This window comes from Tarenaya hassleriana, unplaced genomic scaffold (assembly GCF_000463585.1).
Source record: "Tarenaya hassleriana unplaced genomic scaffold, ASM46358v1 Cleome3, whole genome shotgun sequence".
NCBI lineage: Eukaryota > Viridiplantae > Streptophyta > Magnoliopsida > Brassicales > Cleomaceae > Tarenaya > Tarenaya hassleriana.
In genome coordinates this window covers 3871063-3897177 of record NW_010966177.1, presented here as the reverse complement: position 1 = coordinate 3897177, position 26115 = coordinate 3871063, and the positions used below count along the sequence as shown (strand labels likewise).

Below are 26115 nucleotides of genomic sequence, written 5' to 3'. Positions count from 1 at the left end.
TCACGACAGCACGTGAACGACAAAGGCAAAATTCAAGACTGAAGGACTTGACAACGGAGATGAGCGCCGCGGGACAGAGAGATATCGATTCGTTTCAGAGAATACCTGGTCCTATGTTTGCCACGTGGCGAGATCCTAAGCGGACAATAGAGACTGTCTCAGTAGGGATGATGACGTGGAAATTCCAAAATTGTAGTTGAAAACAAATACAAAATGGCCCATGCAGGTTTCGAACCTGCGACCTTCGCGTTATTAGCGCGACGCTCTAACCAACTGAGCTAATAGGCCTTATTTCTAATTTCGCAGCAGATTTAGATCTAGATAGAGAGCCGGAATTACCGGCGTCATCATTTACATACCCTTACCATCTTCCAGCTTCACTAAAGCATAAAATAAATTGAAGATAAACAGATCGGTGATTGCCAGACAAAGTCGCATCTTATATATGATGTTGCTAAAACACATTTTTTTATTCTGTATCAAACTCAAGAAATCGAGAATCAAAAACGAAAACTGAAGATGAACTTTGAGAATCGAGAGAGAGCTGTGGAAATTTTCTCATATTCTCATAAAAATCAAAAATGAAAACAGAACGAAGTTCATATACAAGCTAAAGTAGAAAGCCGGAAAATGAAAATATTCAAAAATATAACCGAAAAATACTAAACCAACAGCTAAACCAACTAAACCAAAGACTGAGAAAATACTCTCTAATACTCCCCTTGATGGAGAATAGAGATGATGTATTCCCATCTTGCCCAATAGATAACGAAACTGATCAATGCTGGAAGCTTTAGTAAGAATGTCAGCAATCTGGTCCTTGCTTCCAACATGTAAAAGGCTTCACAAAACCCGCTTTCAGCTGCTCTCGCACGTAGTGACAATCCAACTCTATATGTTTCGTTCTTTCATGAAAAACCGGATTATTGGCTATATGAATAGCAGACTGATTATCACAAAAGAGCGGAATTGGAGTCGGATATGAAACAGATAAGTCTCTAAGCAATGAACTGATCCCAACCAGTTCACAACAAGTCTGAGCCATCGATCTGTACTCTGCTTCAGAAGAACTCCGAGAGATTGTCACATGTTTCTTTGCTTTCCATGACACCATAGAAGAGCCAAGAAACACACAAAAGCCCGTGACAGAACGTCGGGAATCAGGGCAAGCAGCCCAATCTGCGTCACAATAAGCACTCAAGGAAACATCAGATTTCGCAGCATATAATAATCCTTGAGAAGGATCATTCTTCAGATATCTCAAAACTCTCATTCCTGCCTGAAGATGATCAGACCTTGGATTAGCCATATACTGACTTAACTTGTTTACAGAAAAGCAAATATCTGGCCTAGTAATAGACAAATATATTAACTTTCCTATCAACTTCCTATACACACTCGGATCATCCAATATATCACCAGATTCCAAAGATAACTTCTGTGTGACGTCCATCGGAGTAGCTATAGGTTTACAACCTAACATTCCAAACTCCTCAAGTAATCCAAGTGTATACTTCCTCTGACAAACATATAACCCTTGCTGTGACCTAGCCACCTCAAGACCCAGAAAATATTTAAGCTCCCCTAAGTCCTTAATCTGAAATTTAGAACTCAGAAAAGTCTTCAAGGAATCAATTAATGCAGCATCATTACCAGTAAGAAGTATATCATCAACGTAGATCAGAGCTGCCACAAAGGAAGTACCCTTTTTACATGTAAACAGAGAAGAATCCGCAAAAAATTGAACGTAACCAGCCTCCAAAAGAACCTGAGAAAGCTTCTGATTCCACTGTCGACTAGCTTGTTTTAAACCATAAAGGAACTTCTGTAATTTACAGACAGAACCAGCAGGTATATTCTCCCCTTTAAGCTCAGCATATCCCTGTGGTAATGTCATGTATATCTCTTCATCGAGATCACCATTAAGAAAGGCATTAGAAACATCCATTTGTTGCAATAACCAGTTATTAGCCGCTGCCAAAGCTAACAAAACTCGAACAGTGGTCATCTTTGCAACCGGACTAAAAGTTTCCAAATAATCAATTCCTTCTTGTTGAGTATAACCTTTAGCCACCAATCTAGCTTTGTGCCTTTCTATGGTACCATCAGGGTTATATTTTATCTTAAACACCCATTTACAACATATTGGATGTTTTCCTTCAGGCAATTGACAGATTGTCCAGGTCTGAGTTCTAGACAAAGCATTCAACTCAAGCTTCATAGCCTCTTTCCAATCATCCGATTTCACAGCCTGTGAATAGGTACTAGGTTCATTGGTAGAAGAAATTTGAAGGATGAAGTTTCTGTATGTGGGGTTTAGACGGTCATATGTAAGGCATTTCTGTAAAAGGTAAGGTGTATTTAGGGGAAGAGGAGGTGGTGTCTGTTTGGTTAAAAGGTAACAATGGTAATCTGATAGGTATGCTGGTGTTTTAGTCTGTCTGTGTGGCCTAGCACTATAATCTGATATAACAGGTATTTCTGAAGTATCAACCACATTATCAGCAGGAGGAAAAACAATTTCAGAAGAAATAGAAGTAGAAGAGGAGGCATGTGGGACAAATGTATCATAAAAAAAAGGGGATGGTAGAGGAAAATTAGAATCAGAACCAACAGAAATAGATGAGGACTGAGAATGAAAAGGAAACAGAGTCTCATAAAACACAACATTTCGAGAAACTGAAACCATGTTGGTCTGCAGATTAAGCACTTTATAGCCCTTATAACCACTTGGATATCCTAAAAACACACAGGGTACAGCCCTAGGTGAGAACTTATGCCTGTCTTTTAGAAGAGTAGAGACATAGCATAAGCAACCAAACACCCTCAGATGAGAATAATCTGGTTTAACACCAAGAAGAACTTCATAAGGAGTTTTATTGTGTAACAATGGAGTTGGTGTGCGATTTATAAGATAAACTGATGTCAAAACACAATCACCCCAATAAACCAAAGGAATTTTGGATTGAAAAAATAAAGCTCGAGCAACATTAAGAACATGTTGGTGCTAACGTTCCACCACAGAATTCTGCTGTGGAACCCAGAATTGATTTCATTATCTATGTTCCAGATTAAAAAGAACACAGAATTCAAGAGACCAAGGCATTCAGAATGAGTAGGAGGTTATATGATTCATCAAAGGTGAATCAGATGACAATAAAACATTCATCACCATGCCATTCGTTCGTCTTTCCACATTGTTCACACAACCTCTTCAACATCATCCAATAAAAGATTCTCAATTTCAAGGAAAAAAACCGGAGAAACAGAATAGTGGGTTCCCCTCAGACAAATGCCTCGATTCGTCCTCATGATTGTAAGAATGGATAGATCGGACTCGTCATCTATTCGTTTGTTCATCACAGAGAAACCCTTCCATTATTCGTAGATAATATAAATCTTAGAGAGAGAATGAAGAGGAAAACAATGCAGAATGAACAAAATTAAAAACACCATTCAGGACTCGTCAAATATCCATCCTCCTGAAAAATCGATAGGAAACCAAAGCAGAGAGAGTTAGGAACCGGAATTCGACACCGCATGAAACGGAACAAAGGAAGAACAGAGTAGACCAGAGGAATTAACACCGCCTGAGGTCTGATTAGGGTTTTTACTCAGAGCTACCGAACTGATGTGGTACTCGTTCGAAGAAACGACGCATTTATAGGATGATGATTAGGGTTTCAGGCGTTGTCAATAATATGGATATCCTTTTTGGGCTTGGAAAATTGGGCTTACTCAAAATGGGCTTGACCAAGAGGCTCCATTTAATATGTTTCGGAGGAAGTCTCTGGCTTAGTCAGAGGGTTACAATTCATAACGGCGGTTTTCAGGTTAGTGGATCGGTGGACGGTGAGATTATCACCGGGGAACGATAGAGAATTTGGGGGAAGACGGAGGGAGAGAGAGAGAGAGGTGGGCGAGGTCGTCAAAATGATAAAGGCGGTGATGGTGATGAATACACAAGGCAAACCTCGTCTTGCCAAATTCTACGATTTCCAGGTACGGTGTTTTGAGAATTCTTCTGATGGCGATCGATCCTTTAAATCTCGATTTTCTCAAGGGATTTGGTTTACAGCCCGTGGAGAAGCAGCAGGAGCTCATCCGCAGCGTCTTTTCAGGTTCTCTTCCCTTCAATTGTGTAAAATCTCTCAGAATCCTGGATTATGCTTTTATGCCTCGTTCGGGCTTCTGTACGATGTTTTCGTTTGAATCTCATGATTCTCTCGTTGCCACTTTTTTTTTTTTTTAAAAAAAATCTCATACAGTATTGTGCAGTAGACCTGAGAATGTAAGCAACTTTCTGGAGGCCGATTCATTTTTTGGCCCGGTAATGTCTTCTCAACTCTTTTTAAGGCCTTTGCAATTCTGATGTTTCTGTGAACAATATGTCTTTGAGCGTCCCTCGAGAGAGAATGTGGTCTGATCTGCTGAAACTTATGTTAATTACATAGCTCAGTTCTTTTTCCAGTTTTAGCAATTTCGGGATCGACCCGGAAGTCATTTCTTTGTTGTGTTCGAATATGTGCAGGAATCTCGGCTTGTGTACAAGCACTATGCTACTCTCTACTTTGTGCTTGTGTTTGATAGCTCGGAAAATGAGCTCGCAATGCTTGATCTGATACAAGGTATGGTTTGGATTCCAGCTAAGGATTTTTATTAGCTTGCTTTGCATGCTCCTTCCATTGTAACAGCTTTGTGGGATTATAGTGGTGATCTTCCTTTTGAACATACTTGCTTGTTTTCTTCTCCTATGTCATTTGTTCTTCTCTGTAGTCTGTTTCGGCAACTGGCAGTGGCAACTAATTTCGAATAAGGGATACCCACTGGGGCCTCCCACAAGCTACTCATTCATAGCTTGTCTTTGCCCGAGCTTACATTCAAATTGTTTATCTTTATTCTCTTCCAATTGTTTTTGAGTTCTGATAAAAAGAAGTAAATGTCGATTCACTGGCATGCTGACCTTGTTTTGTTTTGATTCTTCTGCTTCCAGTTCTTGTTGAAACATTGGACAAATGCTTCAGCAATGTATGTGAGCTGGATATCGTGTTCAATTACAGCAAGGTAATGTTCTTACACGAGGTGATGTAGCAGCCGCGTGGTCGAAATCATACAAATTTGAGCTGTTGAAAGTACAATCGATATTTTTTAAAGACACAAAACGAATTGGAATGTGTTAATGTTATGCTTTGTCCACATTACACCAATGTCAAGTTGGAACTGAACCCGCAGTTTTTCCGGGTTGCAGATGCAAACAGTGTTAGATGAAATTGTGTTTGGAGGACAGGTGCTAGAAACAAGTTCCAGTGAAGTCATGAAGGCTGTTGAAGATATATCCAAGTAATCCCTTTACTCTCTCTCTATCACTTTCTTCTACTGCTGTGTGGATTTGTGGTGTGTATGCATAGAAATGAATAGGGTGGCTAAACTTTTGTTCATTGGTACAGATTAGATGCCGCCTCTAACTCAATTTCGCTTGTCCCCAAGTCTGTGTCCGGGTGGCGTGGCCGATAGCTTCAGAGCATCAAGCAGAAATACAGACTCTTGAGATGTAAAAGTTTTCGTGGTCTTTTTCCGATTTATTGGTTTGTAGTCGAAGATCTTGGCCTTGGAAATTCGAGCTAAAGACAGAACAGAACCGTACGCTAATGCACGGTCTGCAACAACAGCCGTTCCCGGTGAAGAAGACAAACTTCTGTCTATAGGATCGCACGATTCAGCCCATCATCTCTTTCAGCCTTCTTCTTATGCTCATCCATCACATTCATCAAACCTATCATGGTTTCTAATTTAGGTATGCTGTTTTGTTTGTTCTGCACCTTATTATTGGTGGAGTACTTGGCCCATTTGTTTCAATCGCTCCCATCGATTGTACAATTCTAAAGGGTTTGATTAATCCTCTGTGAATTGTCTATCTATAAGCAAGCCACTGGATCTAGATCTGAGCCTAGAGTATACTGACATTACATACGACGGGCCCGAGACTCTTTTTGGAGCCGGGGACGTAGAATCACTTTAGCGCACAGGAACCACTTGCTGTTTCGATTGATCGAAAACGGCATGATGTTTATGTTTGTAAACATAAACTGGCGAGCAGTGCGTTGCGGACGAGTCAAAGCATAACTCGATGGGACTGACAGAACGGGGTTGGTGGTCCACGAGATGCATCATTCTCAACGTACCCATATCATTCATTCCACCTTTGAAAATCGATTTCCTTTGCATTTCTAATACTATGCGGAGCTTCTTCGGTCCACGTCTTTCCAGCTGTGTAATCTCGTTTTCTTATATATATATATATATATACACACACACAATCACATATACTACCATTTGAGGATGCTACATGTGTTTGAATTTTGAATTTGCTTTCACAATCTGTACATTCTTCTTTTTTCACAATGACAATGAGGTATATATGGATATTATTTCATATACTAAAAGAGGGATACGAATGTCTAAGAATATCTTATTTTCCCCCATTCCAAATACGTATGTGTGTACGTTTGTACATGGAATTTGCAAAAAATTTCCATTTTTTCTATAAAATATTGGAATATTAAAAGAATGGAAACGTATCCAAGACAAAAGGACATAAAGTGAAACTCGAAGTAACGTGTGGAAGTGATGAAATTGGTTGGTAAAAGGAGATACAGTAGCAAAGCCGACGTACGCATTTGTGCTCAATCGAGAAGTGGTCAGGCAAACACACTGTGGACCGTTTAGATAACCTTTGTTGATTGATGAGATCCTTCTTCCCACTCTTGGGGGCAATTCAGTTCCTCTCCTCGGTCCAACATTTTCTTTTTCCACTTTTGCCCTTTTCACTAACGTTGGACCCCCTCCCACATTTGCATTTTTTTTCTAATCTTTTATTTTATTTTTCACTAACGTTGGAACATGCATATGCATTTATATTATTTATAGATGATTTATTCAAACTGCACCAGCAATAAAAAAATGAAAAGGAGAAAGCGAAAATCCTCCGAAAGGGAAAGGCATTGCAGTTGTGATTTTGTAACTTTTGAGGAATGTCCCATTTTAAATTCATGTGCCCAACAAGAAATTAAACATAATATTACATTAATCTAATAAACTATCATTTGCTTGGCTCGCCCGTGCGTTGCACGCGTGCGGAGAATTCACTCGCAAGCTGTGTCCACGTGGCACCCTGATTAGCGACAAACGGATTAATCATTAATTTTATTCGTCTGTCTCGCCTTTTTCCTCGGAACTCGCAATGTATGGTGGGTCCCACTAAATCCAACGAGCTAACGTCATCATTTGCGTCGGTATTAAAACACCGTGTTGTTTTCTCGCTCGCGTATCCGACTACAAGGCGGTTTTTTTGGGCTACGTTTTCCGTTTTACGGAAATGCCCATATGTTGCAACCTTTTTTTATTCGTCTGATTTTATTTTTTTACAAATTACCAAAATTTTATACATATCATGATTCAGTATTTCACATTGGCCCAACAAATTATAGAATTTTTTATTTATTTAGAAACAAATGCGATAAATCGGTTTATAATGTGTTTTTATTCAAACAATATCCATAGAAGATTCAATTTCAGTATATTTATATTACAAAGCAATCAATATCATAATGGCTAAAAAATGATTCCCTGTAAACTAATACGAACAATTTCTTCGCCTATTTTGCGTCTCATCCTAATTTGAAGTAGAAAACGGTTTTGCAAATAAAGCAGAACTTGGGTTATAATTGCAACAACAAAAATGACTGCATAGTTGCATGGTCTTCTCGTAAACGCGAATCACGCGCTTCACTCGAGCGTGGTGAAAACGCGCCGCTGATGAAGGGGAGCGTAAGGGTCACGGGTGCTTGGGCCGTGCGAGGGGACAGATGAATCATCACTTAGCTTGCATGTGGTGGCAAAACGTATCCCTCAGCGTCTTGGACTAATCACAGTTTATGATTTGCATAATATATACAAGTGTATAAGACCAATATATACATTTATTTTGTATTAACATATATAGGTTTTTAATAATAGAGACAGAGCATCTTTTGGAAAGTGGTGGGTCGTCCCGAACCCGAACTAAGTTTCAGCAATCTCAAGACGATCTGATTCTCTCTTCTTTCAATTTCGTGTTCTTTTTAGTCTTTTTGTACACTTGCTGTAATAATATCTTTTATTGCATAAGATCGGTCCATTTTTGTGTTGACCATACATTCGGATCGTGTTTACGTACCAATTTGTGAGAAATAAATAATGTGAGGCTCATGTAATTTGTAGGTTTATGAGTTTTTAATATTAATTTGTTTCTTTGATAGATAATTCATCATAGAATCAAAAGTATTATTTATAAAGTCAAATATCTGAAAATATGAAATTATCTTACACTAGTGTTATGGTCCTTCTTCGAAAAGCTAATTTCAAACCAATTTATCGACAAAGAAATCATCATGAGATTATTATACGTAGTTCCACGATGAATCATCTTTTTTGTATATAGAACAGTATTCATATTCATATTCATATATATATGTATCTTACCTATTTTTATTTTTTTTTTTGTTAATGCTTTCCTATTTTCTTACCTTTGTATTTTTTAAAAATGATATATTAGCATCTAAGATGGTGAGGGTAGGGAAATTTTTCTTGTGGTATAATGATATATGATTATATGGGTGGGGCCAAAAGCTTTCCTTTCTATGGTTGAAGATGATTTTTATGGGGAGTATTATTAGATCTTTGACCTTTCCTTTATAGAGTCTCCATCTTTGACCCATCCTGTTTCAAGACCAGGATCTCTCTTGTCAAGCCAGGAAATAAGAGAAAAGCGAACTAGATACCATACCATGTGCATGTTATATGTGTGTGTATATATATGTATATGTGTATATATGTGTGTGCGCGATTGATGATTGAATACATGGTACATATACTTCACTTCAATAGAGGGATTTTGCCTTTTATCTTTTGTTTCCTTCCCCGCCCGTTTGCTTTTCTTTTTCCATGCAATATGTTCCTTGTGAATCTAAACCCTACGAAATCCAATGGAGATCATTATACCCCTATTGTATACTTGTAAATAAAACCTAGACAGAAATTAGATGCTCATGATTTTAGATTCTCGACCTAATTAATGTGGATATGAGTGGCCAATTCGGGTTTCGGTTCAGGTTCGGTTCGGTTATATTCGGGTTCGGTTATTTCGGTTATAGAAAAACTATAACCATTCGGTTTTTATATAAATTCTGGTTCGGTTCGGTCGGTTATTTTTCGGTTCGGGTTCGGTTCGGTTTTGGTAAAAAGTTCAATTTTCCAAAGAAAATATCAGTTATTCTCTCGGTTTTTTCGGTTATTTTTTATTCGGTTCGGTTCGGTTTCGATTTCGGTTTCGGTTTTTCGGGTTTAAGTAAATCATAACCGTTCGGTTTTGATGTCAGGTTCGGTTCGGATACGGTTATGTCTTATTCGGTTCGGTTCGGCTCGATTATTCGGTTAATAACCGAAATGGCCACCCCTATATATGACACCACACTTTGAGTTCAAAAACACAACATAAAACGAGTTGAAAGAAACATCGCATTACTTTAAAAAAAGATCCATGGTAGCATATGTTGAACATAACTAATAGTGTGTTATCCTTCAGATTCCGGAATTAGTGTAGACCTTGATTCAGAATAATATATTTAAAAAAAACTAATAATGTGTTATGGAATTAAAGACATCTATCCTTTGGCGGTTCATACACAAAATGAGTGGCAAATTCTCTCTCTATATATATTCAAAACATTAAACATAACGTGGCATATACCATCATATATCTGAGATATATACATATATATCATCCATAGGTTTGTTTTTTATATAATAGCGGCTATATTATAATTGATGTAAATTATGTATGGAACACAAGTGGCCTACCAATTCACTCACATTATTTGAAATGTTTAAAGATGCACCTAACACTGACTTCGATTATTTCAGATTCCAAATAGAAAAAGAAAGGGAGAAAGAATCAAACTGACGAAGATCCAACACAAACAATTCAATGGCAGTTGCTATGTATGGCAAGGATGGGGCGTGATCACATGAGCATGAGCAGATAGACAAACGTGTGATGGAGATGCCAGAGAGATTACACGCGCTACAGTGACGGCGCGTGAGAGGTGGGAAAATGTGCAGAGATACGGACGGAGGGCAGAGGCTGTGTTCTCGTGATCGGAGATTGGCAGGATGAACCCCTCCCCTCCCCCTGTCACGTGGGCTCTCTTTTGACCATCCCCTTCCCTTGTTTTCTGTCATTGTCAAATCTTTATTTTCACTTATTTAGAGTTTGGTCCTCGTGGATTAAGATTCTAACACTATTCATATTTCCTAATAAACATTGGAAACTTGAATAAATACTGTATATACCAATCTTAAGAGTGTTGACATTCACAGGAACCGTTCGTTCGTCAATACGTTCCCGCTACATATTATAATTTTCTATGCAGGCGCTGTATATTTCTTCCTCCACGGTTGACCGATATATTTCAAAATGTGAATCTAAAATTCAATACAAACACTATATAAATATATCAATAGTAACATTAGTCCCTTCGAATTCCTCACAAACACTAGATAAATATTAATAGTAAAATTGCATAAGATCGTAAAAAGCCGTGTCCCCACATGATAGATACTTAATTATATGTTTAAGATATACGTGCGTGAGTGTACACATACACATTTCTGATGCTCTATATATATATGTAGGGTGTGAGTCCCGTATCTCCATTCGCAATTCACAGCAACGTTCATTACCTTGCACGCTTATTTCGAACTTACTAAATTTTAGGGTTTCGTAGAGAGAGATGATGCAGAGGTACAGTAGTTCAACGCAGGGGCAATACTGTAATTCGTGCGGGATGTTCCATCGCCATGGCCAAAGCTGCTACGGCAGCAACGCCGGCCAGTTCTCGTCGATGCAAAACGGCGGCGTTTTCGAGCAGAAGAACGGCAACTGTACGGACTGTTGCTACTCGACGTCGGGAGTGGACTGCACTCTCTCTCTGGGAACTCCGTCCACGCGCCTCTGCGAGGAAGACGAGAAGCGAAGACACTCCACTTCATCCGGAAGCTCCTCCTGCATTTCCAACTTCTGGGACTTGATTCACCATAAACACTCCTCCGCCACCATCTCCGGCAATCCCGGCGGCGGCGGCTCCGGCGGTGATATGCTCCTCGCTCGCCGCTGCGCTAACTGCGACACCACCTCTACTCCTCTCTGGAGGAATGGCCCTAGAGGCCCCAAGGTATTACTGCTCCATTTTTTTCTTTAAATGGTTTGTTATTTAGGGAAAAAAAACCTTGTCCAAACGCAAAAGAAAACTAAACAAAAAAAAATGAAAAAAAAATCCATCTGGGATATACAGAGACAACCAATATAACATTTTCAGCTACTTTTCGTGTGTATATTATATATATATGTATATTATTTCATTCATTTAGGGTGTTTTCCTTAATGATTGCTTTCATTCGGTATATGCTTCTATAGATGAAATTTTCTCCGGTGAGAAACTTTGTCGTGATTTTTTACCATATGATTGTGTCTATATTTGGAAAACAAAAAAGGATAAATATGAACAAGGGGGCCGGGGAAGAAGAAATGGTAATAGTAATTATGGCGATGGTTAATTCTTCTTGCAGTCCCTATGCAATGCGTGTGGTATTCGTTTCAAGAAGGAAGAGAGAAGGTCGACGGCTGTCAACGGTGGTGCCGACCACTTCGCCAATTATAATTACCATGATGCCACGGGGAATGGGTCGCGGCTCCACGCGCCGCCGTCGCAGAGAGTGCAGTGTTACCAAAACGGCAGCGAGATAAGGTTCATCGACGACGTATCCGGCGACTACCACCACCGTGAGTCCGAAGGAAGAGCCAACGCCGTGCCTTTCCTCTCGTGGAGGCTCAACGTGGCTGACAGGGCCAGTCTTGTCCATGACTTCACCAGATGAAAAATAAGTGAAAACGACGTCGGTTCGAGTTTTTCCATATGGTTTATTAATTATCAAATTGATCCCCAAAAAAAAAAAGAGAAAAGAGGGAAATTGAAATAAAATAGAAGTGTATATCGAGGTGCGAAGTTGATGGTGAGTGATAGCGACGGTCTAACTTATGGTCTATCTATAAAGTGTCGTTTGGTCAAAATTGAAATGATATTTATATTTGAATTTTTTTTCTACCCTTTTTTAAATTATTTGTTTTCATTATATTTAGGCGGAGTTTTATTTTATCCAACAGAGCCCTTTTAATCTGCTTATGACGATCTCCCTCCCCAACCCTTGTATTTTTTTTTCATTGGTATTCTCCAACTACGACAAGATTGTGAATGACAATATAATATGAAACTTATAATGCCAAATATGCTGTGAATAATATTACATCTGTTGTGAATAATAATATAATATGAAGCTTATAATGCAGAATATGTTGAAATTCAAGCGTGATAGTCTAGCTAGGGCTTTATATATATATATATATATATAGGTTATTGTTGAGGATGAAAATTCCGTTCATAAAATTATATAAACAAAAAAATAAAAAGGGTGTACGTGAAAAGAAGGAAGACCAAAAATATAGACATCGGATTTAACTCTTTTAACGTATATAGTTATCTTAGAACGGAGGAAGTTTCAGTTCCACCCCCAGTCGCTGAATTTCACAACTGAGAGATTTTTTTTTTTTTATCGTTTTTAAAAGTTAAATTAGAAATATTTTTAAAAATGTGATCGTCCAATTCGGGGGGTTAGATTCTGATCGTACAAAAGTGGGTTACTGATGTCTGGGCACTGTGCTGTTTCAGTTTGGAACAGAACATTGTAGTGATTTAATGAACTTGTCTTTGTCCGTATTATGCTCTCTCTCTCTCTCCCGTCTCTTTGACCGTCAGTTTGTCCGTTTCTCCTCCCCGTCTTGACCTTTTGCTCTTGTCGTTATACCATTACCAGAATATATTTATTTTTTAATTTTTTGTTTTCGTAATTCACTAAACCTAGTCTGAAACGGGCTGTACTGATTCCTCGTTTTTTTTTTAAATTTTTTATCGTGGGAAATTCAATTATTTGACAAATTACAAGCTTAACGATTTAGGTTTTGAAAAATATCATATAAAATAGCACTTGGATGAAAAAATAACATATAATATAGCACTGTACCATAGAGAATATACGTAAAATTTTCGGTTCATGCATTGGACGTAAGTGTGGCTTAAGCGAGAGTATCCAATAAAATACCCACAGTATGTTTATATTTAAAAACCCAAGATTTAATCTTTGTATTCGGAATTAGCCCAATATGGGAATCGGCCCATTATATACTTAAAAAGGCCGAGTTTTCGATTTGTATTTCAGTGGGTCACACAAATGGGTTTCGGCCTTTTAAGGAGGTGTAGTAAATCGGGTGGATAACGTTTTGCCACGTGGCAAATCGTAAGAGCTCGCAGCGAATCTAGCGGCTGTGTCTGTCAGGGCGACAGCTTGCATGCATAGCATAATTAAATAAATTAAAAAAAAAACGTTTGGTCCAAAGTTCCACATTAATTGGGAATTGTTTCCAAATAGGAAAGGTATTTATCCGTGGACGGCAAATATGTCGTCCGCCTCTTGAATCCCAATATTTATTGTATAATTTTATATCGGGATTATATAATATTAAATAATTCCAAGTCAAATGTAGTTGTAAGATCTGTTGTTTTGTATATGTACAGTTATTTTCTTAGTTCTATGATGTCATTTTCAGGAAAAAAAGATATAAATCCATGCGTGTTAAAGTTGTTTATCGATTCCGAAATTAATAATAAAATATGGAATAAATCGTACGAGAGACAAAAGTATTTTGTTGTAGTCCGTGTATCGTTTATGTATGAGATTTTATTTTCTAGTGAATAATCATGAAATTCACGAAAGATAATGCAATTACAGCTCTATTAGATCCTCTCCGCGGGACGCGATACATACATTATATATATATATATATATATGTGTGTGTGTGTGTGTATATGGGAGAGAGAGAGAGAAAAGGTGAATCGATCGAGTTTGAGTGGACCAACGTTTCATTCTTTTGAAGCTTTATTAATACATCTGATTAATATTAATATAATAATTAAAGATTAGATCAAACCCTAATCCTCAAATCCCAAACCCCACCAGATCAAGTTCTCCCTTCAAGATATAAATATATATACAGTTGAACAAGGTAACTGCTTTTATGCATTCAACATTTGGATATATATCTATATATATGAACATTTAGGATAAAATAAATTATAAAACCATGGAAAAAGGCTATGTAATGGTATTTTTCTTAGCTTCAGAATTACATAATGAGAAAGCAAGATTTAAATACGAGCCGTTTTATATCCCTGAGTTTGTTGATGTTTCTAAAATCAACAACATTTGTAACTAATGACGATAATCAGCTGTTTTATGGCACGAAATACTCGTGGTACTTTTCCTAATAGTAAATGACCTGGCAGGTGGTGACTTGTCTGAGAGCCTGGCGAAATTACTCCCTTGTCTGCTTGCCATCCCCCGTGTCTTTAGTGTGTTATTAAGCTAGGGTTTTACGGAGATATAACTTAATAATTAATTAGCCAGACAATATAATAAAGGACAGAGAGAGAGAGACAATAATGGGGAGATGGACCAGGTGAGAGAGCAAACATATGACCTGGTCTGAAAATTAAGGGCAGTACCACCACCTCCTCTCTCTCTCTCTCTCTCTCTCTCTCTCCTTTTGGTAGGTAGTGCTAAATTTTGTGTACATAAACAATGAAACCCACTTGATGCTTTAGCTTTGTTGGATTCATGATATCAACTATTGATGGGTGATAGGAAACATAAGGGCACATGCCCCATCCCTCTCCCTCTCTCTACTTCACCAATTCCAGCTCGATATCTCTTCTGAGGCAAGTAGGGTTTTCCCTAATCAAGGTAAGTTATATATGTTTTAAATGATGATTAGCTCCATAATTAAATCTCAATCGATCTGAATTAACCTAAACCCCTTTTATAAAAGTAGCATGGGGAAATGGATTTTGTGGAATAAACACCAAAACCACAACAATAATATTCATAATCAAACCATGTAAAGGAGGTATCTTTCTTGGTCCTTTGCATGCACTTAACCACGATTACCCTCGCCAAAGGTTTGATAAAGTTCCCTTCTTTCGCCCAGATTTACGATGGAGTTTGAAGGCAAAGCTAATGCGGTAATTTTGAGCACAACCCCGTCCAAAACCCTAGATCACATCAGGAGACACCCTCCCCCAGATCCGAAACCCGAACCCGACCCAGATCCAGACCCGGTTTCCGCCTCTCCCCCCACTCCACCGTCTCCGCCGGCTGTTTCCGCCGCCCAGAGGCCGAGTACACGCAGCGAGCTCACGGCAAGGTTGTTACGAAGCAGGTACCGGGAGTGCCAGAGGAACCACGCGGCGGTCACCGGCGGCCTCGTCATAGACGGCTGCGGCGAATTCATGCCAGGCGGTGAGGAGGATACGCCGGATGCGCTAAAATGCGCCGCCTGCGGATGCCACCGGAGTTTCCACAGGAAAGAGGTGGACGGTCAGGATTCGCAGACGGCGGCGTACATGTACGCCCAAAGAACAGCTCCTGCATTGTACTGCAGTGGCTCGTACAGGGCGATGCAGACACATGCGATGCATCGGACGGCTGGGATTGCGCGGAGGTCATCATCGAGCGAAGAGATGAACGATGAAAAGAGATCGGGGAAGAAGAGGTTGAGGACGAAGATAAATCAAGAACAGAAGGATAAGATGAAGGAATTTGCGGAGAGATTGGGATGGAGCCTGCAGAAGAAGGACGAAGAAGAGGTCGATAAGTTTTGTTCGATGGTGAATCTGAGGAGAGAGGTTTTCAAGGTGTGGATGCATAATAACAAGCAAGCCATGAAGAGGAAGCTCAGTCTACCAAATTGAATTATGTCTTGTTTCTTTTTATATAAACAAAAATAAATTCTGTCTTGTTTCTTCTTCTTCTTCTTGTTCTTTTTTTTTTGTATTTTCCCCTAAATAATTCCAACTTCTTGGGGTAGGAAACTGTGTGACTTGTTCTATTATTGTAATGGACAAAGATTGTCTCTATGTTTCAGTAACATAATATTTGGAATCTAAAATTGTTACACGATTAAATGCTCCAACTGGACGATTAATCGGTGGATTAAACCGGACCGGTTTGTTTCAAACTTTTGGATTAAAAAAAACCAAATCAGAGGGCGTGGGTTCGAATCCTATCCGAGAACATTCAAAATTTAAAAGGTAGCGGTGTTATTTGAACCGATATTTCGTGATCAATTAAAAAAGATCAAAATCAATTTAGCAGGTCATTTATTTATTACAGATTTATTTATTAAAGGAATTATCGTTCAAAGATTCATAAGACTTCGAGAAAAACATTACAAGGACACCGGAAGTGATAATGTCTGAAATCTAGATATTTGGAATACATTATGTAATATGTAGTGGGCTTTACGATTCAGGAACGGATGGGCCATGGGCTATCCTTTTTTCTTTCTAAAAGAGCAGATTATACGGTAAAATGGGCCCATTCGTTCAAATTGGGACTAAAAGATGCCACGTCAACGGTGTGACGTCACTGAATATTCTAATTTCAACATAGGACCAGCTTCATTCACACTTGCAAAATGACATGCATGACCCATCTAAAGATCCCTTAAACGCCGCCGTTTTGACCACCCACCGAAACCCTACCCTACCCCTCCACACACACAGTTGCACCAAAATAAAAGCGTTGTGAAATATTTTATTTATTTAAATTTAAAATTTACCAAAAATAGGGGAAAATTGGAAAATGAAAAAACAAAAGAGCGTTTCAAATATTTGCGGAGAGACGAAGCAGAGGTGGTCGTTGCGATAAAGCGTTGGAAGAGAGGTTTTCTTCCTTCGTGCTGTGTATTTCTCTGGGAAACGATGTCGTTTTACTTCTCTTCTCCTCATCTTCCCCGTCTCACCTCCTCCGCCTCTTCGCCGTGGTGAGGGGATCTTCCATTTCCGCCGGCTTCTGCTGGATCTTCTTTTCCTGGGAGGAGATCTCCTTCGCGCCGGAGGTAATCCTTTTCCTCTGCCTCGATTTCTCATTGATTTTTCATCATCGTTTCGTTTTTCTGCTTGCTTGTCGGGAAGTTGGATCAGAAATCGGAATTGGATTCTGAATCGTGTGCTGTGTTGTACTGCCTATGTTGGTTGTCGTGTTATTCGACGTCGGAATTGATTCCTCTTGTTGACGTCTCCATGTGATTTGATTTACTTCTGATTTGCGGTTGACGCTGTTTATCCATATGCGGGCTGCATTTCTTGTCCCTCTTAAGACACTGGGAATCTTTGTTGGTTCTGTTGTCTTATTTTCAATGTAATGATAGCTAGCGTATGCTCTAACTGGTTTGAGCTCGCGCCTATTGTTTTGATAGATCGTTATTCCATTGGATGGTGTTATTTCGGTTTCGTACAGTGGCCCTTCTTCGCCCTGTTCTGAAATTGAAGCAACTTATTGTGTATGCTTATTCATCATTTTCACAGTATCTTAGTTGTAGCATAGTTTTGGGGTCATTTTCACTTCCTGGGATATGCTTAACCTGTATTCTATTGTGTTGGATGATTTGTTCTCTTCGTTTGTCTCTCTTCTGTTGGCCAGGAAAGGAATTACTAATTGGTCTCTCCATTGATGCAGAGCAATGCCTACTTTTTCTGCTATTGCTTTGAATAGCTTGCTAGAGCCAGGAGCTTCCAGATCCGTTGAGAATACTGTTCTGAGCGGGAAACCTCCTCCTTCAAAGCCTCCTATATCAAAGCTGGAGAAAAGCAAGGGTAAGCCACTGAGAGAAAGGACTGTCCCACGTCCTCAGATGTCTCCGGCTCTCTATGCCACCCCTGAGGCAATCCCACTTCCGGATTCACCTTCTTCCTTCCCTCCATCCCCTTACATCATCAATCACAAATCTCGTGGACCGCGTCTTTTAAAGAGCTTTTCCGAGGTTGAGGTGTCTTTGCGCCAGAAAACTGAGAATGAGGAGAATAATGATGTGGATACAGATGTAAAGGCTGCCACTCATAGGAAGTCAACATCTTTCTCATTTCCTACCCATAAGGCTACTGAAGAGGAACATACCAATGTTGTTGATGGTAATCCGGCTGAGAAGAATAACCCGAATGGCATCTGTGATGGTTCTGTTTCGCACCAGAGTGGTGATGCCCATGATGGGGAACTTTGGAATGGAAAGCTTGAATTAGGTAGGAGTAATGATGGGATTGTGAAAAGTACTGCTGCCAAAGGTTTAGAGAGGGACACTGATCTGCCAGAGCCTGTTATGGCCAAAGCAGATCGAGATGGTGAGTCTGAAGATTTCTATGACCCAGGTGAATCAGTGAGCTTCACAAGTAACACAGAGGTAGAGGATGATGCAGGGGCTGAAAGTTCTCGAAAGCTCGCTACACCTTCAGGAGAGTTTTATGATGCTTGGGATGGTAATCTCTCTTTCTCACTAACAGTTTTCAATATAAGTCAAGATTACCGAATTCTTAGGGGCAATGCTTTATAATTTTTCTTGTATCTGTAACCATTCCAGGAGAAAAAGAACCTGTTAAATAACTCGTTGGTATTTGAGAACTGTGTTGTGAAATCATTTGGCAACTCTAACAATAAAGATGCTTCTCTTTGTTTCCCCAGAACTATCAATCGACAGTGGGATGCAAACTTCTGTAAACGACATCGAAGCTGAGCTGAGAGACATAAGATTGAGTCTACTAATGGAAATAGAGAAGAGGAAGCAAGTGAAAGAGACTCTGGATCAAATGCTAGCTCATTGGCAGAAGGTCCGGGAACAACTACTCCATGTGGGTGTGTCCCTTCCTGCCGATCCTACAACCTCCACAGACAGCATGAACGTAACAGGACAACTCCGTAGCCAACTTGAGGTCGCTAGGTTTGTATCTGACTCCATTAGCAGGGGGCTGACAAAGGCGGAGGTGGAGATGTCGATGGAATCTAAGCTCGAAGCAAAGAACTTTGAAATCACCCGGTTATCTGACCGTCTCCACTATTACGAGGCTGTGAACCGAGAAATGTCCCAGCGGAACCAAGAGGCCATAGGTGGGGGAGATCTCAATGACTTAACCCAGAACACACTTTTCTTATAATAAAAAGGGCTGGAGAAAGCAGATTTCTGTTTTCATGATTTCGGGTTTTGCTCATTTGCTTACTAATGTTGTGAAAACAGAGATTGCGAGGCGGGAGAGGGCGAGAAGGAAGAAGAGGAAGAGGTGGATTTGGGGATCAATTGCCACCACTATTGCTATTGGCAGTGCTTCCTTGGCATGGTCTTACCTCTCTGCCGGCAGATCATCATCTCATGTGTCCAAACCCATGAAGGATGGATGATAGAAACATCGTCATGGTTATGAAAAATAAGACTCAGGGATGTGCTATGTGGCTCCTTGTGAATAGATTTATAAATTATATGATGGTTTATCTGCTCAAGAGAGCGAGATGAAGAAATAGTAATAATCCATGGCCATGTTATTGGCGATTGTGGGGAATGGTTTGGTTACTTACTCGAGCCATGGTTCGGTTCTTCTTACGTATTTATATACACACACACACACACACATAAAGCTTTAAGCCTTGGCTTTTGGTTCTGCAGTTTTCTTACAGAAGAGTTTGAACCCTCTTGTCTGTAGACTGTAGTGTGTTTGCCTGCTCACTGAAACTGCGGATAAATTAATCGATTTCACTGATGAACATCATATAGTAAACTTTTCACTTTATCAAATTTTTAAAATTTTATTTTAGATATTATTGGCGAATCAACAACGTTGATGGAATCTAATTAGGGAATGGATTAGCCATTTTCATTTTTTTTTATTTTGTTTTTCCAATTTTTTGGACCAAGTTAATGCCTCTCCATTTTTTGCTTTGAGCTAACCGCTCGGTCCCTTCTCTCTGCTACTTTTCTGTACCAGCACTCTACTTCTGAGGACCATGATTTTGTCTGCAAGGACGAGTGGGAGAATCCGGAGACTATGTACATCATCCATTTCCTCTCCACAACAATCGTTGGAACAGTGTGTGCGGGGAACCCATGTCCCGGATCATGTGGGTCTCGTTGAAATGAAATCTGAGCTCACCAAGTTAATGAAGTCCGGGAATTTGCGGGGTGCTCGCAAGGTGTTTGACAAAATGCCGCACAGAGATGTATACTCATGGACCACCATGATTTCGGGTTACGTAAGTGCAATGAACTCCGACGAAGCCCTGATTTTGTATTCCACGATGCGGGTTGGACCTGATATCTCAGTCGATGCGTTTGTTCTTAGCGTAGCGCTTAAGGCTTGCGGTCTAAGTTTCAACGTCGCATATGGAGAATCCTTACATGGGTATTCGGAGAAAAGCGGGCTCGTGAATTCAGTATTCGTGGGAAGCGCTATTTTGGATATGTACAAGAGAATAGGAACGATCGATAAGAGTTGCAGAGTGTTCAGTGAAATGCCCGTTAAAAATGTCGTAACTTGGACAGCCATTATAACGGGGCTTGTCCATGCCGGTTTTTACAGGGATGGGTTGATGTATTTCTCTAAGATGTGGAGATCGAAAGTATCATGTGATACTTACACATTCGCGATTGCCTTGAAGGCTTGTGCTGATTCGGGTCTGTTGAAATACGGTAAGGAGATTCATACTCATGTGGTAATCAGAGGTTTCGATGCAACTTTATGTGTAGCCAATTCACTTGGAACTATGTACATCAAGTGCGGGGAAATGCAACAGGGGTTGTATTTCTTTGAAAGCATGAACAATCGCGATGTTGTTTCATGGACAAGCGCCATCTCGGCTTACGTTCAAATGGGTCAAGAAGAAAAAGCGGTAGACGCGTTCCTACGGATGAGAAACTCAGGAGTAAGTCCGAATGAATTCACTTTTGCTTCTGTGATTTCTGCCTGTGCTGATCTGTCGAGACTTGTGCTGGGCGAGCAGTTTCACACTGATGTTTTGCGTCTTGGTCTGGAAGACTCTTTGTCAGTGGCTAACTCGATGATGAAGATGTATTCATCGTGTGGAAAGTTAGATTCCGCTTCTCTTTTGTTTCAAGGAATGAGATGCAGAGACATTATTTCGTGGAGCACGATAATAGGAGGATACTGTCAAGCCGGTTTTGGAGAAGAAGCTTTTGCTTACTTCTCATTAATGAGACGAGAAGGGCCACAACCAACAGATTTTGCACTTGCTAGTGTGCTGAGTGTTTCAGGAACCATGGCAACTCTTGAGAATGGTATGCAATTCCATGCGCTTGCTCTGAATCTCGGGTTGGACCAGCGAGCCACAATTCGAAGTGCGCTGATGAACATGTATTCAAAATGCGGGAATATCACCGAAGCTTTAAAGATCTTTGAAGAAGCAGAGAGCGACGATATCGTCTCGTTGACAGCTATGATCAATGGATATGCTGAGCACGGATATGGCAAAGAAGCCATCGATTTGTTTGAGAAGAGTATAGCCTTTGGCTTCAGACCCGATTCTGTAGCATTCATCAGTGTTCTCACAGCCTGCAATCATTCAGGACAGCTTGACCTCGGTTTTCACTATTTCAATTTGATGAGTGAGAAATATAACTTGACACCGACAAAGGATCACTATGGATGCATGATCGATCTGTTATGCAGAGCAGGACGGCTAAGCGAAGCAGAGGAGTTGATCCAAGACATGCCATGCCAAAAGGATGATGTAGTATGGTCCATGCTTCTTAGAGCATGCATGGCCAAAGGAGATGTCGAACGTGGAAAACGGGCGACTGAAAAGATTTTAAAGCTGGACCCTAATTCAGCAACTGCACATGTAACCCTAGCCCATATATACTCAAGCAGAGGGAAGTGGAAAGAGGCTGCAGATATGTGGAAGAAGATGAAATCAAAAGGAGTGATGAAAGAGCCTGGATGGTCCTCAATCAAAATCAAGGACCAAGTTTCAGCTTTTGTATCCGGTGATCGGTTTCATTTACAAAGTGAGGATATACATGGCATCTTAGAATTAGTGGCACCAGGTGCAGAAACTCATGAATTAGATAGATTGTTGTTTCCAATGATTTTTGACAACTAACCAGGAGGCAATTCATGTTTCTCCTCATGTTTCAAATGCAGCATTGTATAAAAGCAGCAGGGGTGACATTCATTGTATTATATATAGCTCAATTAATAAGACAAAAAAAGTGAAGAGATGAATGTGCATTTTTTCCATCTCACTTGGGATTCTAAGTTTGTTGCTTGTTTGTTCATCTGTCATATCTAAACCAGTTAAGGACAACATATACCACAAACCCTAGCGAAAATGCAGCAGCAACCAGAAAGATAGCTACTTGTACAGAAGATGACCCGACAAAAGCTCCGAGCACTACAGAGTTCCAAGCCATGTACCATAAGATGGAGAAAACCGAACCCAAGATGGCACCCACCACTACTTGACTGACTGTGTGTAGCTTCTGGGAAACCCTTAACCATGTCTGCAGACATGAAGATTAGACAAACATGAGCGGGCAATATCAAAACCCAGTTCAAATGGCGGGAAACGCCATGGAAAGGAAACCAAAGAAGAAGAAAAGGCCGGGTTTAAAATTGCTATTGCACGAGCAGCTGTTCCAGAACAAGATTTTCGGAATTGATTAACATGCTACATATACGTTTCAGCCAAAATATAAAATCTTGACTGTTGTATTCTTCCACAAATAATAATCTGTTCCCCTACAAAAAACGACATGAAGACTTACAAAATATGATCCAGATGCAAGGATAATGGCGCTGAGGAACATTGAGACCGAATTGGTTCCAAGCCATTCCAAAACTGCACAAGAGTAAAAATTATCATCAAGAGCTTCATCAACAAGAGGAAATGGGCAAAATACAATAAGCCGATACCGAAAGTGAACAATGAACAAGAAACCGTGAAAAGAGTTTAGTGGCATACCCGACATTATGGCAAACAAAGAGATGAAAGAAATGGATTGAGCATGAGAAGAGGGCATGCCGGGATCAGAACGCAGAGTTGCAACAGGTCTCTCCTGGTTAATTATACGTTTTAGAGCTACAGAGAGCGCAGAATTTGAAATGGATCCAATCACCGCCCACAAGGCTGTCCCATCGTGTCGCAGGAGAAGAACAGAACAGAAGACAGCAGACACAACCCATTTGCTCTGCCATTGACAAAATCACCAACACATAAATCTGAATTGTCCAAGAGATAGTATCGTATTTCAGTATTCGTCATACAAAAGCAGACAGACCCAGCTTGAGGAACTCCCTTGTATTTCAATCTTTCTTACGCAAGAAGAAATTGCCAAAACATAGAAAGCGACGTAAATATTGCGCCTCATGACCACAAAGAAGCATTTCATCAAACAGCGTACGTGTATAGGGCATGTCGGATAATACTTACCAGACGATTGATGGTCGCGTCGATCCCGCCGCCGCCGACCAACTCGTTCCGGAGCTCCGACGAACCATTAATGAACGCCTCATGCTCGAATACGCGCACTCGTTCTTCCCCGTCAACACTGCCATCGTCCCTCCAAGCATAGGTTTTTACAGAGTCATCCATAGTTTTGGGGCCAGAAACAGCCCGGATACTCCGATTCCGGAGATGCCCGCGACGGAAAATCGAGCTGGAGCTCCGTAATCGAAGCGAAAGCGCCGATCTTCGATGAGAATTATTGTCAGGGAATGCAGAGAATCGATTGGAACCGAAGCTGCATGTGGGTTGATGGAGGAAGAGAGATGGCGCTGCCATTTTCGGAGAGAGAGCCCGCTCAGAGCAAAAGCAAACGCATCGCTACAGAAGGAAACTCGATATCGTCAGAGTATAAACTTTTCTAAGATCAAATCCAAAGGAAGAAGAAGGTACAGACCGGATGAATCGTTTTCGCGAATTCGGTCGACGTCTGGTGGAGAAAAATACCTCAAAAATCTCGTCGAACTCGTGCTCTTGGTTCTTAGATTGCGCGTTACAGCGAGATGTAGTACTTGTCTCACCCGCACCGAGCCTCACCAATCAGGTCGATCCACGTGGCGATGTTTAGTATACCACAAAGGTGGGGCAAAACCAAATTTATTGTTATTTTAAATTCAATTGCTTTTAATAAAATTGGTTCTTATTTTAAATGAGATTTATTAATAATTATAAGTTGACATGATTGATACTTTAATTTTGTTAGTATACTCATGTCTAAATTAAAAGCTTACATGAAAAAATATAATTACACGTTAAATTATTTAGCTAAATTTTTATAGAATAACTAAGAACAAGAATATTATTGATTTCATTCATGGCGTGGGTCCACTGCTACTAGTCAATTTAAATGAGGAAGCAAACTACTTTCTCAACGCAACAAAATCTGATACGTATAAATGTATACAGAGTTGGAAGTACAATAATAATATAATAATGACAATAATAATAATAGCATTAATAGCCCAAACCTCAAATGTAAAAAGCCCAATATGAATCCATAACTTCTCGTTATGGGCCCAAATCCAACACTTGGAATTCGATATTCCTCGTTCCATTTTTTTCCTCGAGACCCAAAATAATGTGTTCATAAATAAAATAAGATCCGAATATGATCGAAACAATACATTAACAGTGTCAAAGCCGTGTGTACACGTCCGTTATTCTCGAGAATATTTCAAAACAATATTCCTAATTATGGAATTTTCTAGACATGTATAATATATATACATGAATAAATTTATTTGTCTATTAATAACACATATATGTATGTTAGTGGCCGAATATGCCTACGAATTTTCCACGTACGTAATTGGCAAATGGGATAAAAATAATATAGACAAAAAGAGAAAGGGAGAATATCGATCAAGGCGTGTCCCTTGTGGCAATTGTTATAAAATTCAACAATTATAAGTACTCGAAAAATATATATTCTTGTCTATCTTTTCAGTAACGATATATTCAAGTCGACGTGTAAATAGATTCTTCGCTTATAAAATTTTATAAAGTTATATAAAATATTTTCAACAAAAATTTATAAAGTGTGGTTTCGTTGTGAAAAAATAGCAAGCACTTCATAATAAAATGTTTTTTTTTTCAGACTAATATATATACAGAGATTTTTTTTTCAAATTGCTTTGAAAGGAACTAATATATATCACATACAACATAAAAAGCCAAAGTTAATTATATATAATTATACACTTATGAGTATATTAATTTTTATATATATTATATACACACGGTGGCCTTTAAAAGGCAGAGATGGTCACCATCAGCTTTCCTACCATTACACAGTAAGTGTCACTAAGTGGAGATTTATTTCTTTCCTCTCATTACCTCCAAATTTATAATCAAACACAAGGAATGAAATTGTATCTGTATAATAATAATTATTATTATTAATATTATAATTATATGTTTAGAAACACATGCACATAATATCTACACCAACAAACAGAGCAACGTCCGGGAATTTTTTTCATTAAAAAAAACATCCGGGAATTTTATTTTCTTAAATAAGAAAATAAATCAATTTGCCACGCCAGAGCGTTTTATCATTGGAGATGAAAACTGGGCGTCGTTTTTTTAAAGCATGTTTAATATGAGTATACATACATACGTCCATCGCTCCGTTCTTCTGTCCAACTCAGTCTTCAGAGTACACTTTCACACAGTCGTGGCAGACGATGATGACCGACGATCAAGGGACATGAAAACGCTCTGAAGTTTGAGATGGTGAGAGGAAGGTTCGGTTAATACGGTGTCGTTTTGTTTCATACCTCCTGAACTTCACGATGTTTTTTTTTTCTCACAGTGGACTACAATCTCTATTCCCTGTAGCCTGACACTGGTCAAAGTTTGAATCAGGACCCTGAGCTCCACTGCAGTCTTCCCTCTTTTTGTATTTACAGTAACATATTTAAATATTTTTTCCTGGAAATAACATATTTTATCTTATATGTTATAATTATAATAATACATAGAAAAAGAATGAAGGATGGATGATATTCTGAACGCAAAAGATTATGTCATCTCGTATAAAGTACATATCTATTACTGTAGAAGCGCGTA

The 26115-nt window shown here is 39.5% G+C and overlaps 6 protein-coding genes and 1 non-coding gene across 8 annotated transcripts; 5 read left to right on the top strand and 2 right to left on the bottom strand.

Annotated features, from left to right (window-relative positions):
• Positions 1-214: 214 nt before the first annotated feature.
• TRNAI-AAU lies at positions 215-288 on the bottom strand. The gene has a single exon. It is a non-coding gene; the product is annotated as a tRNA-Ile (tRNA).
• Positions 289-3818: 3530 nt separating this feature from the next.
• LOC104819207 (AP-3 complex subunit sigma) lies at positions 3819-5914 on the top strand. Its single transcript, XM_010549168.1, has 7 exons — positions 3819-4002; positions 4079-4121; positions 4269-4330; positions 4532-4628; positions 4994-5064; positions 5249-5340; positions 5448-5914. Exons 1-7 carry the CDS (start codon positions 3934-3936, stop codon positions 5512-5514), a joined length of 501 nt encoding a protein of 166 aa, XP_010547470.1. The 5' UTR covers positions 3819-3933; the 3' UTR covers positions 5515-5914.
• Positions 5915-10741: 4827 nt separating this feature from the next.
• LOC104819206 (GATA transcription factor 18-like) lies at positions 10742-12278 on the top strand. The gene is made up of 2 exons (XM_010549166.2): positions 10742-11270; positions 11665-12278. The coding sequence occupies exons 1-2, from the start codon at positions 10830-10832 to the stop codon at positions 11971-11973; spliced, it is 750 nt and encodes a 249-aa protein (XP_010547468.1). The 5' UTR covers positions 10742-10829; the 3' UTR covers positions 11974-12278.
• A 2424-nt stretch (positions 12279-14702) lies between these two features.
• Positions 14703-16128, top strand: LOC104819205 (zinc-finger homeodomain protein 7-like). The gene is made up of 2 exons (XM_010549165.2): positions 14703-14949; positions 15194-16128. Exon 2 carries the CDS (start codon positions 15201-15203, stop codon positions 15954-15956), a length of 756 nt encoding a protein of 251 aa, XP_010547467.1. The 5' UTR covers positions 14703-14949; positions 15194-15200; the 3' UTR covers positions 15957-16128.
• Positions 16129-16867: 739 nt separating this feature from the next.
• On the top strand, positions 16868-19630 carry LOC104819203. Of its 2 annotated transcripts, none has more exons than XM_010549163.2 (4): positions 16868-17104; positions 17725-18518; positions 18721-19143; positions 19271-19630. In XM_010549163.2, exons 2-4 carry the CDS (start codon positions 17729-17731, stop codon positions 19429-19431), a joined length of 1374 nt encoding a protein of 457 aa, XP_010547465.1. In that variant the 5' UTR covers positions 16868-17104; positions 17725-17728; the 3' UTR covers positions 19432-19630. The 2 variants fall into 2 exon arrangements, with proteins under 2 accessions (XP_010547465.1, XP_010547466.1); XM_010549164.2 differs by having other exon boundaries at positions 17689-18518.
• Positions 19631-19859: 229 nt separating this feature from the next.
• LOC104819201 (putative pentatricopeptide repeat-containing protein At3g47840) lies at positions 19860-22259 on the top strand. The gene has a single exon (XM_010549161.2). It carries the CDS (start codon positions 20032-20034, stop codon positions 22141-22143), a length of 2112 nt encoding a protein of 703 aa, XP_010547463.1. The 5' UTR covers positions 19860-20031; the 3' UTR covers positions 22144-22259.
• LOC104819202 (lipid phosphate phosphatase epsilon 2, chloroplastic-like) lies at positions 22216-24040 on the bottom strand. The gene is made up of 5 exons (XM_010549162.1): positions 23942-24040; positions 23473-23865; positions 23005-23230; positions 22808-22881; positions 22216-22543 (listed from the first exon to the last, which is right to left on the bottom strand). The coding sequence occupies exons 2-5, from the start codon at positions 23821-23823 to the stop codon at positions 22316-22318; spliced, it is 879 nt and encodes a 292-aa protein (XP_010547464.1). The 5' UTR covers positions 23824-23865; positions 23942-24040; the 3' UTR covers positions 22216-22315.
• Between the last annotated feature and the right edge of the window lie 2075 nt (positions 24041-26115).

Bases quoted from the DNA above. Each gene is read 5' to 3' on its own strand.
- LOC104819207 (XM_010549168.1), top strand. From the start codon at position 3,934: ATGATAAAGGCGGTGATGGTGATGAATACACAAGGCAAACCTCGTCTT. The intron at 4,122-4,268 runs GTTCTCTTCCCT...AATCTCATACAG, and splicing joins CATCCGCAGCGTCTTTTCAG to TATTGTGCAGTAGACCTGAG. The intron at 5,065-5,248 runs GTAATGTTCTTA...TCCGGGTTGCAG, and splicing joins TCGTGTTCAATTACAGCAAG to ATGCAAACAGTGTTAGATGA.
- LOC104819206 (XM_010549166.2), top strand. From the start codon at position 10,830: ATGATGCAGAGGTACAGTAGTTCAACGCAGGGGCAATACTGTAATTCG. The intron at 11,271-11,664 runs GTATTACTGCTC...TTCTTCTTGCAG, and splicing joins ATGGCCCTAGAGGCCCCAAG to TCCCTATGCAATGCGTGTGG.
- LOC104819205 (XM_010549165.2), top strand. From the start codon at position 15,201: ATGGAGTTTGAAGGCAAAGCTAATGCGGTAATTTTGAGCACAACCCCG.
- LOC104819203 (XM_010549163.2), top strand. From the start codon at position 17,729: ATGCCTACTTTTTCTGCTATTGCTTTGAATAGCTTGCTAGAGCCAGGA. The intron at 18,519-18,720 runs GTAATCTCTCTT...TTGTTTCCCCAG, and splicing joins GTTTTATGATGCTTGGGATG to AACTATCAATCGACAGTGGG. The intron at 19,144-19,270 runs GTGGGGGAGATC...TTGTGAAAACAG, and splicing joins GCGGAACCAAGAGGCCATAG to AGATTGCGAGGCGGGAGAGG.
- LOC104819201 (XM_010549161.2), top strand. From the start codon at position 20,032: ATGATTTTGTCTGCAAGGACGAGTGGGAGAATCCGGAGACTATGTACA.
- LOC104819202 (XM_010549162.1), bottom strand. From the start codon at position 23,823: ATGGCAGCGCCATCTCTCTTCCTCCATCAACCCACATGCAGCTTCGGT. The intron at 23,231-23,472 runs GTAAGTATTATC...TGTCAATGGCAG, and splicing joins ACGCGACCATCAATCGTCTG to AGCAAATGGGTTGTGTCTGC. The intron at 22,544-22,807 runs GTAAGTCTTCAT...TCATGTCTGCAG, and splicing joins TTGCATCTGGATCATATTTT to ACATGGTTAAGGGTTTCCCA.